The sequence below is a fragment of the Ambystoma mexicanum genome, chromosome 3q (assembly GCF_040938575.1).
Source record: "Ambystoma mexicanum isolate Mex_15411 chromosome 3q, UKY_AmexF1_1, whole genome shotgun sequence".
Lineage (NCBI taxonomy): Eukaryota > Metazoa > Chordata > Amphibia > Caudata > Ambystomatidae > Ambystoma > Ambystoma mexicanum.
This window is the reverse complement of record NC_090926.1, coordinates 1,075,033,502-1,075,051,173: the sequence shown is the minus strand read 5'-3', so window position 1 is coordinate 1,075,051,173 and position 17,672 is coordinate 1,075,033,502. Positions and strand designations below refer to the sequence as shown.

General features: G+C 43.3%; 1 protein-coding gene across 1 annotated transcript in view; it reads left to right on the top strand.

Annotated features, from left to right (window-relative positions):
• FASN (fatty acid synthase) overlaps positions 1-17,672 on the top strand; it is a 297,582-nt gene that overhangs the window by 217,006 nt on the left and 62,904 nt on the right. Inside the window, exons 29-32 of the mRNA XM_069655327.1 lie at positions 10,135-10,313; positions 10,700-10,819; positions 11,471-11,593; positions 15,509-15,732. Of these exons, the coding sequence (XP_069511428.1) occupies positions 10,135-10,313; positions 10,700-10,819; positions 11,471-11,593; positions 15,509-15,732 (646 nt within the window). The remainder of the gene's footprint in view (positions 1-10,134; positions 10,314-10,699; positions 10,820-11,470; positions 11,594-15,508; positions 15,733-17,672) is intronic.

Here is a 17,672-nt window from a genome sequence, read left to right as displayed (position 1 = left end):
GGTGCACACATCCTGACTGCCACTGCACATGCAGGAATGAAGCAATGCTGGGACAGCCTGTGGGTCAGTGCACATGCAGGAATTAAGCAATGTTGGGACAGCCTATGGGTCAGTGTGCAGGCAGGAATTAAGCAATGCTGGAACAGCCTGTGGGTCAGTGCACAGGCAGGAAGGAAGCAATGCTGGGATAGCCTGTGGGTCGGTTACAGGCAGGAATGAAGCAATGCTGGGGCAGCGTGTGGGTCAGTGAACAGGCAGGAATGAAGCAATGCTGGGACAGCCTGTGGGTCAGTGTACACGCAGGAAGGAAGCAATGCTGGGACAGCCTGTGGGTCAGTGTACAGGCAGGAATTAAGCAATGCTGGGACAGCCTGTGCGTCAGTGCACATGCAGGAACGAAGCAATGCTGGGATAGCCTGTGGGTCAGTGTACAGGCAGGAATGAAGAAATGCTGGAACAACCTGTGGGTCAGTGTACAGGCAGGAATGAAGCAATGCTGGGAAAGCCAGTGGGTCGGTGTACAGGCAGGAAGGAAGCAATGCTGGGGCAGCCTGTGGGTCAGTATACAGGCAGGCGCTCCGAGGAAGTGGTCTGAAAGTGGCTGTCTGCTGTTACTGCTGCGGAATGCTGCCTGAGAAATCCCCACTTTAAAGGACTTCAAATTGTCTTTGTTTGCTTCAAGCCACGCCCACTTTTCGAAAAAAATCTTTAAAACCACCAGTGTGCGCGCTCCTGCGCGCGCGCTCCGAGGAAGTGGTCTGAAAGTGGCTGTCTGCTGTTACTGCTGCGGAATGCTGCCTGAGAAATCCCCACTTTAAAGGACTTCAAATTGACTTTGTTTGCTTCAAGTACGAGGACACTTCTTCAATCAGTATCCATATATTACATAATTTACGAGTCTCAACTACAATTATAGACTCTAAATATATATTTATAATCATTTTTTTTATTTTTTTTTAGGCCACGCCCACTTTTTGAAAAAAATCTTTAAAACCACCAGTGTGCGCGCTCCTGCGCGCGCGCTCCGAGGAAGTGGTCTGAAAGTGGCTGTCTGCTGTCCGCTGCTCGCAGCGCAACAGTGCAGCCGGTTAAACCCACGCGCCCCTTAAATATTTGCGAAGTTATTGAGTCATCCTAAAACTTCACGAGCAGCTCCCGCTTTTGCTGCGAGATGCTTCCGTCTTACTTTGGGAAGTGAGTTCATACGTCTCTCGCATGGCTTGACGGCTAGCTCTGATCTTATGCACAGAACAAATTACTCTACAATCTTCCGAGCGGACGTGGGTTCATTGTGAGCTGTGTTCGCCCTATCACTCCGGTAAGAGTGACTGTAACTCTACCGCACGGTAGGACGGCCAGTTCTCACTTTTATTTAGAGCCGGCCACTGGGGGATATTTTTAGGAATAAAATAACACTACCTGTTGTCATATGCCGTTGTACAGGAAGAAGAGAGTGTTTTAGGCAGGAAATGCAATTAGTGCATTAGTGAGATCATGATGTCTATATTGTGATATTTCTGTAGGAAAGTATTAATACTGTGTGCTGCTATATTGGATGAGGGGAGCGTTATAATTGAACAACGTATCTGAAGTGCATGGAAGTGTGGTTGTTGGGCTGTTTGGCGGACGGTTGAAGGAGGAAGCAGGTGTTATTGAGGACCCTGAAGGGTTTTACTAATTGGCTATAAGCACCCGCCTGCAAGCTTTCTTAATGAGAGTTGAATATTTGGTTGTGCAGGGGGAAAGACTTAACTAATAGCTAGACTTTATTAGATTGTGATAGAAATCATTTCTTCCAACAAAAATAGCGATATGGGTAAATTTAAACTAAACGCTCTCCGTAAAGATCATAGAGCGGATTTCTTTAACGCTGTCAGCACTCGCAGGGCTAGTTTAGCCCGTGCGGCTGCCCTACCCCTACCTGCCCCTTGCGTAGATGAGGAAGAAATGCTACAATGTGCGCAAGATTGCTCAGCAGAAATCAGAAACATTGATGGTAATCTGGACCCTTCCCAACCAATGTTTGATCATGAGATAGAAGGGATATGTGATGAATTACAGCAAGGGGTTGATATAACTGAAGAGATGCGTAGTAACACACTCAAAGAAAAAATCATTGATGGGATGGGCATTCTTGATTCAGATACTCCCGCCATCTTTATTTCGGACGATAATTTGCCGGACCCCATATATGACATAAATTCTGGGGGTGTCAACGAATTTCCACATATGGAAGATACCATGACCATGTTGGGTATCTTTAATAGAGCCATTCTGGCTGAACTGAGGAAAAATAATGAATTGCTGACGACATTAGTATCAGCTTTTGACAAGATTCCAAAATCTATATCAGATGCCTTTACACCAATAGTGAAAGGTATAAAGGTATTACCTAAAGATTTATCTGATTTATTAATGCCCCTACTAAAGGAGCCTATGACAATGAGGGCAGTTGAAAAGAAAAGGTGGGATAATGTGGAAGATGAAGGGCAGATGTCGAGTCCGTCTGATCCCTCTGAATTGCTGAAAAAAAAAATAATACCCATGAATATTGAGAGAGTTTCTACTTTTTCGGATATTGTGGCGAAGAAGGATGTAGCTATTCCCAAAAATGACCCAAAGATCATAATTATAGACCCCGAGACTGGCAATACGCTATCCAGGGCAGCTAAAAAACAAGCAAAAAAAAATAATAAATCAAAAAAGGTTGACCTCAAGAATAAATCCTCAAGGAAATACTTAAGAGATCTGGATATGAGGCATAGGATTGATGAGGAGGCAGAAGATGTAACTGCCGATATGGCCTTACAAAAGGGTGACAGGCATACGACTAGGCTGGAAACTGGGAGAACCTCCTTAGATCAGGCGACCCAGAGTGATTATGAAGAAGGAATGGATGGTATATATGAAGTGATGAAAAAGAAAAAACCAAAGGATTTACTTGTGGAGAACAAGAGACTGGATAATGGGCTAACTGACATTTTTAGGATCTTTAAAGTACCACCTACCACTGAGGATAAGGGTTTAACTCTACGAGAGACAGAGGAAAGTAACAAGATCTCTGAAATTAACTCTGGTACTGATCAAATTATTAAAAACCAACTATCTAGTGATCATGGTGAGTTAACTAAGCCCAGAACAAGGCCAATTGTTCACTCGGTAAATACTGGTTTATATCAAAAAGATATTTTGAAAGACAACACTCTGTCATTCATAAGCAAAACGTCTGCTACTTTTGGTAACAAATTAGAGGAATTATCCTCACTTCAATTTAATAAGGAAGGACTTCCAAATTCCAATCCCCCCCCAACTAAGATGCAGCTATATGTGGAGGATATTCTCAGAAACATGCAGGATTTGATGATTGAAAACAAAAGGCTGAAAGAAAAAAATGATGCCAATAATGTTAAGAGTGATAGCCCATACACAGAAAGTGATGGACTAGTATCACAATCAGAGAAACCAACCAGGGTTGTACCGGATAAATTTATATCAATTGAAGCTTTGACTGACATAACGAATGATCATAAGGCTAATGAACGAGATTCAATTGATGAACTACTAAAAAATATGCAGGATATTGTTGAAGATAATAAAAGGTTGCGGAATAAAGACGGACCCCGAACATGTGAGAATAGAGAAAAGGTCTGGTTAGATGAAGAGAGGAACGAACGTGAATATCGCTCTTATGTAAGAGGGGAGGATAAATGGTACAACGAAAAACCTCCTTATGATCAAAATCAGGTTCAAGAGTCTAGACCTTTGGCTTTTCCAACGATGCCGGGGCTGATTCTATGCTCATTGTTTAAAGATGATAGAAATCAACCATTGAATAGATCTTATATTCTTTCACTATTTGCGGGGGTACCTGAACTTAAACTTATCACTTCAGCTGATATTCATCTGGTTGATTTCATAGATAACTAAAGAATAGATTTTGTAAGGTTGGTAATTCCATCCCCTTTAGTTCGTTCAATGATTTTGAAGGAGGCAGAAGCACTGCAACGTATGGGGTTTGATCTTTTTCCCTTCAATGACTTAGCAACCACCAAGCAAGCCCTAGATAGAGGAAGACCCTCAGTACAAGAAGGTTCCGAACAGGTAAAATATCCCCTGAAACAAAGTAATGATGAAGTTTTGGAAAAACAAGATTGGAGATGGCTGGCACTATCTTTACGTGATGCAATCTCCAACCTAAAAGAATTGGTTAAACCTGCATAGCTAGTAAACACAATTTGAAGCTGCTTTGCTGGAATTCGCGAGGCAACTTCAATCTTTTCAATAATGAACAACTGATGAAAGAGCTGCATGGTTTTGATTTCTTAATGTTACAGGAAACTTGGCTTACTTCCCGTGTAGGTTTGGTAGACTTTGTGGTGGACGACCTATGTGCCATAAAGGGACCAAAAGGTAGACCAAAGGGTGGTATATTTACTGCATCTAAAGTTTCCTCAAGTATCTCTAAGATAAATTCTCAGAAACAAGGTCACTCCTTTCTTATTACGGAATATGTGGTTGGTGAGAAGTTGAACTGTTTCCCTTTACTGGTTATTAATGTATACTGGAATGCCAATGAACTAAGAGATCAACACCTCGAAACTAACTTAATCGATCTAGGCACTATAATTGACCGGTGGACACTGATAAATTCTGATGGTCAGATTATTATAGCAGGTGACCTTAATGCTGATTGTAGCGTAGATAAACTGACAGGAGAACTTTTGTATCTCCAAGTACCATCTAGTTTGTTTGGCAATCAGAAACTTAGAGGCTTCTTATGGCGAAAATATACTGAAATGTGGGGACTAAAGCAGATACCCAATGATCATTTTACTTGGAACGCGAGAGGTTGTGTGTCCACGATTGATTATATTTTTCTGAGTGCCAAACTGAGTTATTCAATGTCCAAATTAGAAGTAAGAAATGTGGCGATGAGTGATCATTGTATGCTGATAGTGGACTTTGAATTTACAATTTATGACAAAACTAAACGAATTTACAATAAGGAACTATTGGTCAATACTGCCAACAACAGAATAAAATGGTCTTTTAACACTACCAATAAATTCATATCGACTCTGGTTGCTGAATATGATAACACTAAGTTGGAACAACGTCTCCAAATGTTCTCTGTACTAGAATTCAATTCTCCTATTGGAACTAAAATTAAAAGTATAATGAAATATGATAAAAAAACTCAACCCATATTCCATAGACACTCTATGGATATAGAGGTCTATGAAAGAAAAAGAGAGCTGAATAGGGAAATCCGTAGACTACGCAAATCAAGTAGAACTGATGTCAGTGCCTGGATTGATATTAAACGTTTGAAACAATCTTATAAAAATTGGCTGATTAGCCATAAAGGTATCATTGCTCAACGTGATGGAGAAAGTATTTTGAATGCTATGAGGGGGGTGACATCCTCAAACTTTTGGCAATTAATGAACAATGTTGATCCATCCCAGGTGATGACAACGGTAAACCCAATTCCTGAAAGCACTTGGGCGGGTCATTTTGCAGAGATATATAAATCTAATGAACAAAGTCAAGCATTTCTGAGATTGGGATCTTCTGAATGGTCTTTGAGATGCGAGGTGGATTTAATTAGGAGCCTCATAATGAAATCTAAAAACACGGGGGCCCCGGGACTCAATAACTTAAGTAATAAGGTATTGAAATGTAACCCACTATTGTGGGCAAAAATATTATGTATTCTTTTTAAGGACGTGTGTATGTCGAAAACTATCCCTCTTTCGTGGAGAGTTTCTGTGGTTATTCCGATATTTAAAAAAGGCTCTAGATTATTGCCCACCAACTATAGACCAATAGCGATTGCAGATTCGGATTCCAAAATATTTGCTTCTTTGGTTCTTATTGATATTCAGAGTTGGATGGATCAGAACCAGATCTTGTGTATGAATCAAATTGGCTTTAGAAAAAAATGTGGTACTGACTGTGGTGGATTGATTTTGAAATGTCTGCAAAGTAAAACCTGGACAAAAGGAAAGGGCCAAACTTATGTTGCATCTATGGACCTTAGCCAGGCATTTGATCTTGTGGACAGACAAAGGCTATGGCACAAATTACAATCCTTAAAAATGCCAAACCATTTATTAGACATTATTATAGAGTTGTATACGGACACAAGATTAGTGATACGTATGAATGTGGGAGGAGATCTATCTACGGAGTTTGTAACCAATAATGGACTACGCCAAGGGTGCATGTTGGCACCGACAATCTTTAATCTGTATGTTAGTGGAGCCCAATTTGCCTTTATAAATGGAGGTTTGATTTCGCCCAAATTGAATGGGAAGGAAATATCCTGGTTGGCTTATGCCGACGATTTCATCCTCATGGACAATACCAAGGTGGGCTTGCAGCGACTGATTGTCATTTTTGAACAATTTATACGTAATTTGTTTTTGAAAATCAATCCTGATAAAACGACTATTATACGAATGGGACGAGTAAACAAGAAACAAGATTCTTACTCGTGGTTTTGTGGGGGTAAACGAATTAAGATACAGAAAGCATTCAAGTTTCTTGGATACTGTTTTACAGGCGTAGAATCAGTCAGTTTACTCAAAAATCAATTGAAGATGAAAGCAGAGGTGGCCCTAAGACAGATGAGAATGCTAGAGAGAAAATTTGGGGGGTTTTCTTTGAAACCAATGAGAGAGTTTTATTTAAGAAAGGTGGTCCCGCGGATCACTTATGGTTTGGAATTCTATCATGTAGGTATTGTAGACTTTTTGAAATCCCTGGAAAGTCTAATATGGAGGGGTCTATTATTCTTTCTGCCTAGCTGTATACCCTTTGAAGTCCTAAGGTATGAATTGGGTTTACAATCACTTCATTCAATTGTTGTAACCAAAAGATGCATGTTATGGAGAAAATGTAGGTTATCAGGCCCCACAAACTTCTATTTAGAAGCAGGCACCGACACTTCATGTCCTTTTATGCTTGACCTAAATAAATCCATCGAATCAATGATTGAGGACTGTGGTATAGCTAAATGCACAGTGATAAATAAACCGAATAAATGTAAAAGGATCTTAAAAGGGATGGACTGGTCTCTTTCCAAATCTAAAGTATATGCTTCTAAATTGTATAATCAGGTACACTCGTTCTGGAAACTTGATATGGTTATGGAAAACTATTTAAACAAATATCCATCTAGAAGGTATAGAAATTCTTTTATGCGATTTAGATTTAATGTTATGTACACTCGTAGTATATTAAACTTAAGGAATCCTCTGGAAGAAAAGAGATGGTGTCGCTTTTGTAACATCTCAGAAATGGAAGAGACTTTAGAACATATTTTGGTGGAATGTTCCTATTTACGTAAACAAAGATCAGATTATTTTATGGAGTTATTTGACAATGGTACTTGTAATGACCCTAAGTTCATATGGTATAGAATGAGAAATGGTTACTCATCAACTCTGATTATTAGATTAATTATGTTTTTAAAAATAGTATGTGATTTGAGCTAGAAATGTTTTTACTTTTTCTAAAATGTGTATATGGTTCGTTTTTTTTTTTTTTACGATGCTTTCGTTGTGATTTTGATTGTAAATTTTTAACAGTGTTTTGTTCTTTTTTCTTTTCATTTTTAAAAAGTGTTACTCTGTAAGATCGATTTTGTAAAGGTTTGTTTAAACCAAGAACAAATAAAAAAACAAATAAAAAAAAAAATACAGGCAGGAAGGAAGAAATGCTGGGGCAGCCTGCGGGTCAGTGTACAGGCAAGAAGGAAGCAATGCTGGGACAGCCTATGAGTCAGTGTACAGGCATGATTGGAGAAGGGGTGAGACAGCGTATAGGTCATTCTATAGGCAGTGGGTTGCTGCTGAGTCACCCTCCAGCATAGTACAGTGTTACGAATGGGGAAGCAAGAAGAGTGCCTGCTGGACACTGTACGGTCTGGAATGGAGGAAGTCGGGGCAGGTCTCAATGCAGGTATATGAGGCGCGGCAGCGTCACACAGGCAATAGAGCAGGAACCAGCAAGGGATCAGGCATTCTACCAAGAGATCAGGTGTTTCCAATTTATCTCATAACTGATGAAGACTTGGAAGCAGCTCACACCAACCCTGATCCAACACGCTTGCTGAGACATTGAGAGCCCCTTCCTTCTGGAGCGCTACCCTTAACTAAGTTTGCAAGGTTACCTCTCCATGAAAAATGGACAGATATTTCAAGACGCATAACAGCCTTCATGTGCTGCGGATGTAGGCGATGTGTCGGGGTAGGGGAATGAAGCACATTTTCTACTGAATACATTAAGAATTGGTGCAAATTGGTGTGTGTTTGGAGACACTGGGCCTTCCAGATGATGGCTTCCAATCCCTTTTGAGGAAATCACACAGATGACCCTGTCGCGCCTCATGATCCTCATACTGTACTCTTCCTTGTGGTCCATCCCTTTCAAAGGGCTTGCCAAAGATACCAGGCTGCCTCCCTCAAAAGCTCACTCACCCTCAAGACTTATCTGATCACTAAATAATCCATTGGATTTCAGTGAACCGCAGTGCCATGAACCTTCATTCACCTACACAGCACTTCTCTGTGAATCTGCTACACTTTCAGTAAGCGAGCATTAGAAAGCCTGCACATTTGATGCAGCTGTTCGTGTACCTTTCAACAGCTCAATGTTTCTGGGATAGTATTGGTACTATTCAAAGAGGGTCTCCTACTCACCCCCACCTGTTCAGGGTATCACCCTTTACTTTGCCTGGAGAAGGTCCCCTACACTTACTGAGTATATCTTCACTTCGCCAGACATTTACTTTGTCATGCATTTACTTCTTCATGCCTTCACTTCTTCTGCATCTTCACATTGTGAAAGTGGGAACGCATGTGGTTAGGGCTAGCTAAAAGTTAAGATTGGGGGCAAGGGGTGGCAAAGTGGTAGACTATAGAGTAAAGAAAAGGAGGGATACATGGGGTCTCCCCCTGAAATAACAAAGTGAAGTCTAGGGGGAGTGAAAGACATGAGAATTAAAGATATAGAGTAGTACGGTTATAGGTCATAGTTTTGGATCCTTTTGGTCGAATGCCAAAAGGATCGAGTCAATAGGACCGAAAAAAGGTCGAAAATATTTATTTTTTATTTTTGGGGGGGGTTTCCCCCTAAAACACCTGTTTTTCTTGTTAATAACACCTTTTTTATGTATACAACAGCCAAAAAAAAAAGATACATGTAAAAACAAAAATGTCGACCCTTTTGTTTTCGGGCCCATTGATTCGATCCTTTTGGCCTTCGACCAAAAGGATTCGAAACTGTAACTGGACACTGAGAAGTACATGTAACTAAGTGCATGTATGGGGAAGTCAAGTGAATACAATGGAAGTAAAGGCACACATGCGTGTTCAGATATAAGAGAGAGGGTATCCTCCTGGGTCTCCACCTTCTCTATCTTCTGAATGATGGGTACTGAATGTCCTCTCCAGGGCCGTTCTTCCACCCTTCATCTACCCACTAAGAACTGGTGGATGTGTGCCCTCCGGCCGACCTCTTCTTCATTCTGTCCCTGGCCCCCACGTGTGCATACACAAGAGACGTGGTACACTCCAAAGTGATCATCTTGTTCCCCAGCTGCTGAATGGTGAGGACTGCGTGTCCTCCCCAGCTACGTCCTTTCACCCACCATCCACCTGCTGAGAGCTGGGAGATCAATGCCCCCCACTTGATGCTTCCCGGCCCCATTCCTGTTCAGACATAAGAGACAGGGTTTCCTCCCCAGATGTCCTCTCCCCCCTGTCTGCTGAGCGGTGGAGGTTAAATTGAACTCTCCAGGATCATCTTTTTTTCAAACTTCGACCTCGCTTGGATCCCTCTTCACCCTACTTTCTTATCCCACCTGTTTACACCTGTGATTTTTGTGTCCTACGTATGATCTCACCTTCATACCCGACTGGCTAAGACCGTCTTATGTGATCCTAGGAATGGTTCCTCAGTTCCGGTTTGGTGTGTTCTTAAGTGTGGACACTGGCCTCCTGCCTGCCACTTGCCCTTTGCCGCAGCCCGCCCTCGGCACTAACTCCTTTGTGCTTCTATGAGGCCTGCAGCACTGCAGCACTCTCCCTCTCCCTCACTCACATTCTTCTCCATCTTGGTGTGCAGGTCCCTGGAGGAGGCTGCTACGGTGCCTGTGGTCTATGCCACTGCTTACTACGCCCTGGTGGTCCGCGGCCGCCTGAAGAAGGGGGAAAGTGTGCTCATCCACTCCGGGTCCGGAGGAGTGGGCCAGGCTGCCATTGCCATCGCTCTGAGCCTGGGATGCCGCGTTTTCATCACTGTGGGTAAGCTCTGAAGGGTTCCAACCTGAGACTATACGTCATGCCCAATCAATCTCTGCCCATCGCTACAGCTGGACCCCAAATCTCATCTTATTCCACGTCATGGTTCCCTCTATACCACAGTTATCCATGGGCCATTCTGGCCCTGATATTTATAGCAAGACTCCTCTATCTCACTGCCATTCCATGTATTGGCCAGTAATCCTGGCTCAGCCATGCTGAACCCATAACTTCCCTTCATTCTCCAGATCCATGGCTCATCCTTATTCATTGGCAGAGGTTCCTAACTCTCGCTCCGGGCAGGGTCCTTTCCTCTTTCACGCTCCCTGCTTAGCTCTCCAGCGTCCCATTGCAGAAATCTCACCGCAATAATCACCTCATTGCTGCAGGTTCGCAGGAGAAGCGGGAGTATCTGCAGTCCAGGTTCCCCCAGCTGGATGCAAGCTGCTTTGCCAACTCCAGGAATACATCCTTCGAGCAGCATGTTCTGAAAGCGACGGGCGGTAAAGGTGAGCATCTGGGAGGGGAGACAGGAAGTCGCGGGGAGGAGGAAGTGGCGTCATTGGTGCATTGCTTCTGTAATTTCCAGATTCAGACATACACACCCATGCACGTTTGCTCATTAGTGCTGGTGTCAATTACACATGTTATTTACTTTAGAGGAGCTGCTAGTAAGAACCGCTCTCTGCTGTACAATACATGTATGTGGCTTGCAACATCAAACTAAATATTTGACTATTCAATAGATGGATACTATGGGTTATTCTGCCTCCATCCACAGTTACATGTATCATGCAGTTGACGTTACTCACCGAGTACAGGAAACAAAAGCTGCAGGCGTCAAGAAGAATTCTGAGGTTTCCGTAAGAGAATTGTGTGGAATTCCTTAAGAAGATCATTGCTGGGTTTAAACAGGTTTTGTTTAGTCAGTAGCCTAAGAAACAAAAACGCTAGCACTTATAGGGAGCTCTAGCACTGTGCAGTGTAAGACTTTCTCTCTTACAAGCTGCCATTGGTTACTGTGAAGGGGCCATTCATGATTGGTGCAGGGATTCTTGGAAACTAAGCATAGACATGGAGCACAAAGGAGAATTGAGAAGATGAGGGGAGCCTCTGGAACCAGGGTGGCGGTGGTGCTCATGCGTGTTCTTCTTTTGCAGGGGTTTCCCTGGTGCTGAACTCTCTGGCAGAGGAGAAACTTCAGGCCAGTCTGCGTTGCCTGGCTCGACACGGACGCTTCTTGGAGATTGGCAAATATGACTTTGCCAACAATAACCCCCTAGGTGAGAATGGAGACCCTACTGGCAATGGCATGTGAGGGCACATGCATGCTACATGTAGGGATATCCAGCCACACAGCTATGAAACTATGTAACACCCACAATGTACTCCAGCCCATGCACACAAACACACACACAACCCCTAGCCCCAGACATAGTCTGCACACAAATGACAGAGACACCACTTGCATCTGTCCACACTTACAGGACAAAGACACACACTCTCAGACCCATGCACATACACAAACACATTCACGTATGCACAAGTATAGAACGCAGACACTCACATCTGCTGTGCACATCAGCAGATGTAAGACATATATGTACATTTGCAGGAACCATAAACACAGATGGGCGCGTGCGCACATACACACACACACACACACACACAAACACGCATACACATATCCATATAGGCATACACCCACACTTGGCGCAGACAATATTATATCTGTTCCCTCATGAAACACACAGACACAGCTACAGCCACATGCATGTACAAGGCACATACACACACCACAGGGCAAAGGCATTCACAGCCATACAGAAATGTATAATACTCGCACTCGTATATCTATGTCCACACACACATAAAATACACACATATACAGACACATTACATAGTATTGGGACATGGACAGAAAGACGCATAGTTGGATTCTCGCATGCATGCAGGGTAAAAATGCACACATTGGCGCATTGGCACTTCGCATCCATACTCCATATTGCATTCCTGCAACATAAGTGTAAACCTTCAGGGCATACGTAAGATGCTTTCATTTGCACATATCACTAAACACCTGATAAAGTCACTTTGAAATACAAATTGCATTGTAAGTTTCAGTAGCAGGCTCAATCACAGTTACATGTTAACGGGTGCATGGGAATCCCAGTGAGACTTAAACACAACATGCAGCCTCATGTGATAAAAAGTGTTTCAATGCAGGTACCTCCCTTTCTTTATCCTTCAGGTGTAAAATGTGCAAAATAATGATCAGTCCTCCAAATAAAAGTGAGCATTATGTTCACAATAGCACGCAAATAATACTCCACATTGAGCATAATATTAGATTCAGGAGTGTTTTCTTTTCATTATAGATGCACTATCTTATTTTTATGTCATTTACAGAAACATTTCTGTTCTTTATGTTTCCTTTTCTAAGGATAACTTTCACTTCCTTGGTTACAGTTCTGCTATGTCATTTTTGGCACAAATCAGTTATCTCGGCTTGCCATGCCACAAAACAATTATCTTGCCTTGCCAACACGCTTTCAACTTAATTGGCATTACAACAATAATTGATGATCTATTGTGAGCTTCTTCAGGGGCATAACTCGATGTATTTCAAACTCAGTCAAAGAAACAGTACATTTCAGTGGGTCATCATTACATTTGAAAATAAAAGATAAATGTATGTGCATCATTCTGCCTGGTTTCTTGTGGAAAGCCTATAAGGAAGCAGTTAGTGCTTACTCACCTCTAATCAGATTCAACATGGAGTCTCCATGAGCCAGGAGGCGGGATAAGAGGAAGATCCTATGGAATTGGGAGAATGCTCTGTCTGGCAACTAGAGGTTGCAAAGGAGGACAAGAGGGATGAGGCACGATTCTGGTGATCCTGGAAGGCAAGCCGGATCGAAGAAATGTCATAGACAGCTGCCATAAAAAAAGAACTGAAGTACAAACAAAGAGAGCACATGTTGTAGACAGTTGCTGTGAAGATAGAACTGAGGTACATAGAGAACAAATGTCCTAGGCAGCTGCCGTGAAGAAAGAACAGAAGTAAACATAGAGAGAAGAAATGTCATAGACAGCTGCCATGAAGAAAGAACAGAAGTAAACATAGAGAGAAGAAATGTCATAGACAGCTGCCATAAAGGAAGAACAGAAGTAAACATAGAGAGAAGAAATGTCATAGACAGCTGCCATAAAGGAAGAACTGAAGTACAAACAAAGAGAAGAAATGTTGTAGACAGTTGCTGTGAAGATAGAACTGAGGTACATGGAGAACAAATGTCCTGGGCAGCTGCCGTGAAGAAAGAACAGAGGTACACATAGAGAGAAGAAATGTCATAGACAGCTGCCATGAAGAAAGAACTGAAGTACAAACAGAGAGAAGGAATGTGTTTAGCATATTTTAATTATTATATCAAACAACATGGTAAAACAACATAAAAAACCTATTTCCAGCGTTCGTTATTTGTAGAAACACAAATGGGCGGAAGAAGCAGACACCAAAACATTTGCAATGTACAGTTTGTGTGATGTTAGTAATGGTGTATTTTGATCGCATTTTCAATTATACAACAACATGGTATAATAGCGTCAACATTTGAATATGTTTCTAGGGAGAAGGACAACACTGTTGCAGTTTAAAGCTCGTCAGTAAAGTCCAACGCCCCGTCTTCAGGACGCGATAGGTTAAAGAAACACGTTACACTGGCAACATGGCGCCTATGTGTCAGTGTGGTGACCTAAAAAGATAGATAAAAATTGTGAAGAAAGAACTGAAGTACAAACAGACCGAAGAAATGTCGTAGACAGCTGCTGTGAAGAAAGAGCCGAAGTACAAACAGAGAGAAGAAATGTCGTACACAGCTACCATGAAGAAAGAACTGTAGTACAGACAGAAGAAATGTCATAGACAGCTGCCGTGAAGAAAGAATTGAAGTACAGAGAGAAGAAATGTTGTAGACAGCTACCATGAAGAAAGAACTGAAGTACAAACAGAGAGAGGAAATGTCATAGACAGCTACCACGAAGAAAAAACTGAAGTACAAACAGAGCGAAGTCATGTCATAGACAGCTGCCATGAGGAAAGAACTGAAGTACAGAGAAAAGAAATGTTGTAGACAGCTACCATGAAGAAAGAACTGAAGTACAAACAGAGAGAGGAAATGTCATAGACAGCTACCACGAAGAAAAAACTGAAGTACAAACAGAGCGAAGTCATGTCATAGACAGCTGCCATGAGGAAAGAACTGAAGTACAGAGAGAAGAAATGTCGTAGACCGCTGCCATGAAGAAAGAACTGAAGTACAAACAGAGAGAAGAACTGTCGTAGACCGCTGCCATGAAGAAAGAACTGAAGCACAAACAGAGAGACAAGAACTGTTGTAGACAGCTGCAGTGAAGAAAGAACTGAAGTACAAACAGCAAAAAGTGATATTTGTCCCATATTTACATTCCGAGACCATCTAAAAAGGAGGTCCTTCCAGGACATTAGGAAAGGCTTGTTAGATTGAAATGCCATGTGCTCCCTTTGGCATCTAGCCAAGTTAATAGTTGCCCATACGAAAAAAATATATATATATGTACATGGGTTGCAGCGTCTCCAAGATCTCTAGAGCAGCTGAAGACGGAATGTGTGGATTCCAGAGCTACTTCACTGAATTATTGTCCACTTTGTAAGTCTTGCCACAGGTTGCAAGCTAGTGAGAAGGTAAAGGTACTATCTTCAGAAGTGACTGTGAGGGCTTTGAAATTAGCTCACTCCTCAATTATTGAAAGGAAGAAGTAGGAAACTAGGGGAAGGGCTTTCTTTGCCTGAGAGTTAAGCATGTGCTGCCATTTCCAAGGAGTGTTTGTAAAGGTTCTGTCTATGATGGAAAAACTAATTTGGTGTATCATCTATGATGGGTACCGTAGTAGCAAACACCCGTACTGTGTTTTTTTGTGTGTGACTCAAAGCATTCAAGTTCATGATGTATGTTCCTTTGTACACCAATTAATATATTCTAGAAAACAACTCTCTATTGCTCCTAAACTTTAACTGATATTAAGAGTTTAAGGCTTCAAGGGCCCCACCCTTTTGCTGACATTGCCCTAGTGTGTCATTGCTTCATAAGCTTTTGATGGTGTTAAACTGTGCCGGACACTGCTGCCACTCTCACCTCACTCGACTCCTCTCCCCACAGGAATGGCGCTTTTCCTGAAGAATGTGGCCTTCCATGGCATTCTGCTAGACGCTCTGTTCGAGGAGGGTAACCAGGAGTGGGAGGAGGTGTCGGATCTGCTCAAGGGGGGTATCCGTGATGGGGTAGTGCTGCCCCTGCGGAGCACAGTCTTTGCGAGGACAGAAGTGGAGGCGGCGTTCCGATACATGGCAAACGGGAAACACATTGGTAAAGTAATGCTCAAGGTAAGGTGTTACTTGGAGGGGGTATCTTTTGGGTAATGCAAGTGAGACTCAGGGCATACCCTGACGCGCACTCACCCAAACCCCGACATATACGTATATATATGTGTGTTTCTGTGTGTGTATGTGTGTGTGTGTGTGTGTGTGTATATGTGTGTATATATATATATTTCTGATGTTTGTTAATCTGCTTAGAATCACATGCTGTGCATAGGTCCGACATCCAGTGGTCACTGCGGAGTATTGCATTTTGTTTTTCGTAGTCGAAAAGGGGACGTCGACAAGGCGTGTCTGTAACACTATCCCTATAGTGACGTGCGTTGTACCCACAATCCCTCACGCGTCGAGGTCCCTCAGATTGTTTTTTTCCGCCCAGTTTCTGGTCGCCTTTCGCGGAGCTCCTAGAGAGACATTGCTATACTTACCACGGACCTCGGTCCTTTTGTCATAACTTAATATACTGGTAACGATCCCTCCCCCTCGACGTTAGCTGTGAAGCTGTTTCTCCGCCGAACTATTTTCGACGGAGAGGAAGAGCGGAGGAGATCCTTCGGCGCTGCCGAACACGTGGCCTGGCCTCGACGGCCAACTTACAGTAGGGAGAGTGGGGGTTAGAACTTTGTCTCTTCTCTTTGAGAATGTCTTTCTTTCTCCCTTTTCTTTCCCTTGGGGTTGTTATCGCCAGCTATTATTGCCTCAGCTATGGAGAGGACACCATTTAAGTTTTGCCCACGCTGCAGGGGCAAATATACTTGGAAAGATAAGCACAAGCTCTGTAATCGTTGCTTACCCCTCGATCACATAGAGAACAGCTGCGCAGCCTGCAAGCTCTTAAAACCCAGGACTCTTAAAGAACGTAGGGTTAAGAGGTGGGCAGACTACGCGATGTCGAAGTCAGTTTCCTCACCCGCTGCCGCTGTTACTGAAAGTGACGAGGAGTGCGATAACTCGACGTCCGTTACGGAAGTCATGAACCCCCAGAAGGAGCGCTCACGCTCCTCGTCGTCCGTCCCCGGCCCCGACGGGCTCGGCTCACGCCCTGCTTATGGGGATGAACACCCCGGCGACAAGGACGCACACAAACCCCATAAGGCTAAACACACTACCCACGGCTCTTCTTCGTCGAGAACGAAGGATCCATCAGCGCCGAAGGGGACGCAGGGCACTCCGGCGTCTACCGCAGACCGTAAAGGTCACAAGCCCCACCCGCAAACGCAGCCGCGACCAGCGATTGGGCTTCCATCTAACACGGGCGCTACCCCAAAAACATCCGACGCAACGCTCCATAGAGCGACCGTCGAGGTACAACGCGCAACGCACACAACGTCGACACCAAAGCCCTCGACGGACAAAATCGTGGCCGAGAGCCTAGCGAGAATTGTCGCCGAAGACGAACGTACGCGGACGACGAAACAAACGTCGAATACCGCGTCGAAAAAACACAAAAGTAGCCAGGAACTGCCCCTTTCTCCAAAGGACGCTTCCGAACTACCTGAAGGCTTTTCAGAAGGAGACGGGAACCTCTCGTCGACGCTGTGGGAGCGTTCGAAACGATTCGAAGGCGAAAACACTAATTTTCCCCCTCTAGACTATTCAGGGGTACCCCATGAGACCCTTGAAAGACTCCATTCTTGCATGGAGAAAATGGAAAGGTTTCTAGGAAACCAAGACCCACCCACTCACAAAAGACAAAGAGAATGGCCACAGGATGACCCTAGAGTCAAGATTCCTAGGCTGGTTGACCTCACTGAGGAGGAGCAATACCTCCAAGAAGATGAGGAGTGTTTGGGTGGAGAAGAAGAGGTAGAACTTGAGGAAGAGGGCTTCGAAGAAGATCCTTACACCACTCCTACAGGGTTTGAAGAGGATACAGCTACCTCGCAGCCCTGGCATTCACCGTCAGTGCAGCCTTGGCAATCCCCATCAGTACATTCAGACCCTGA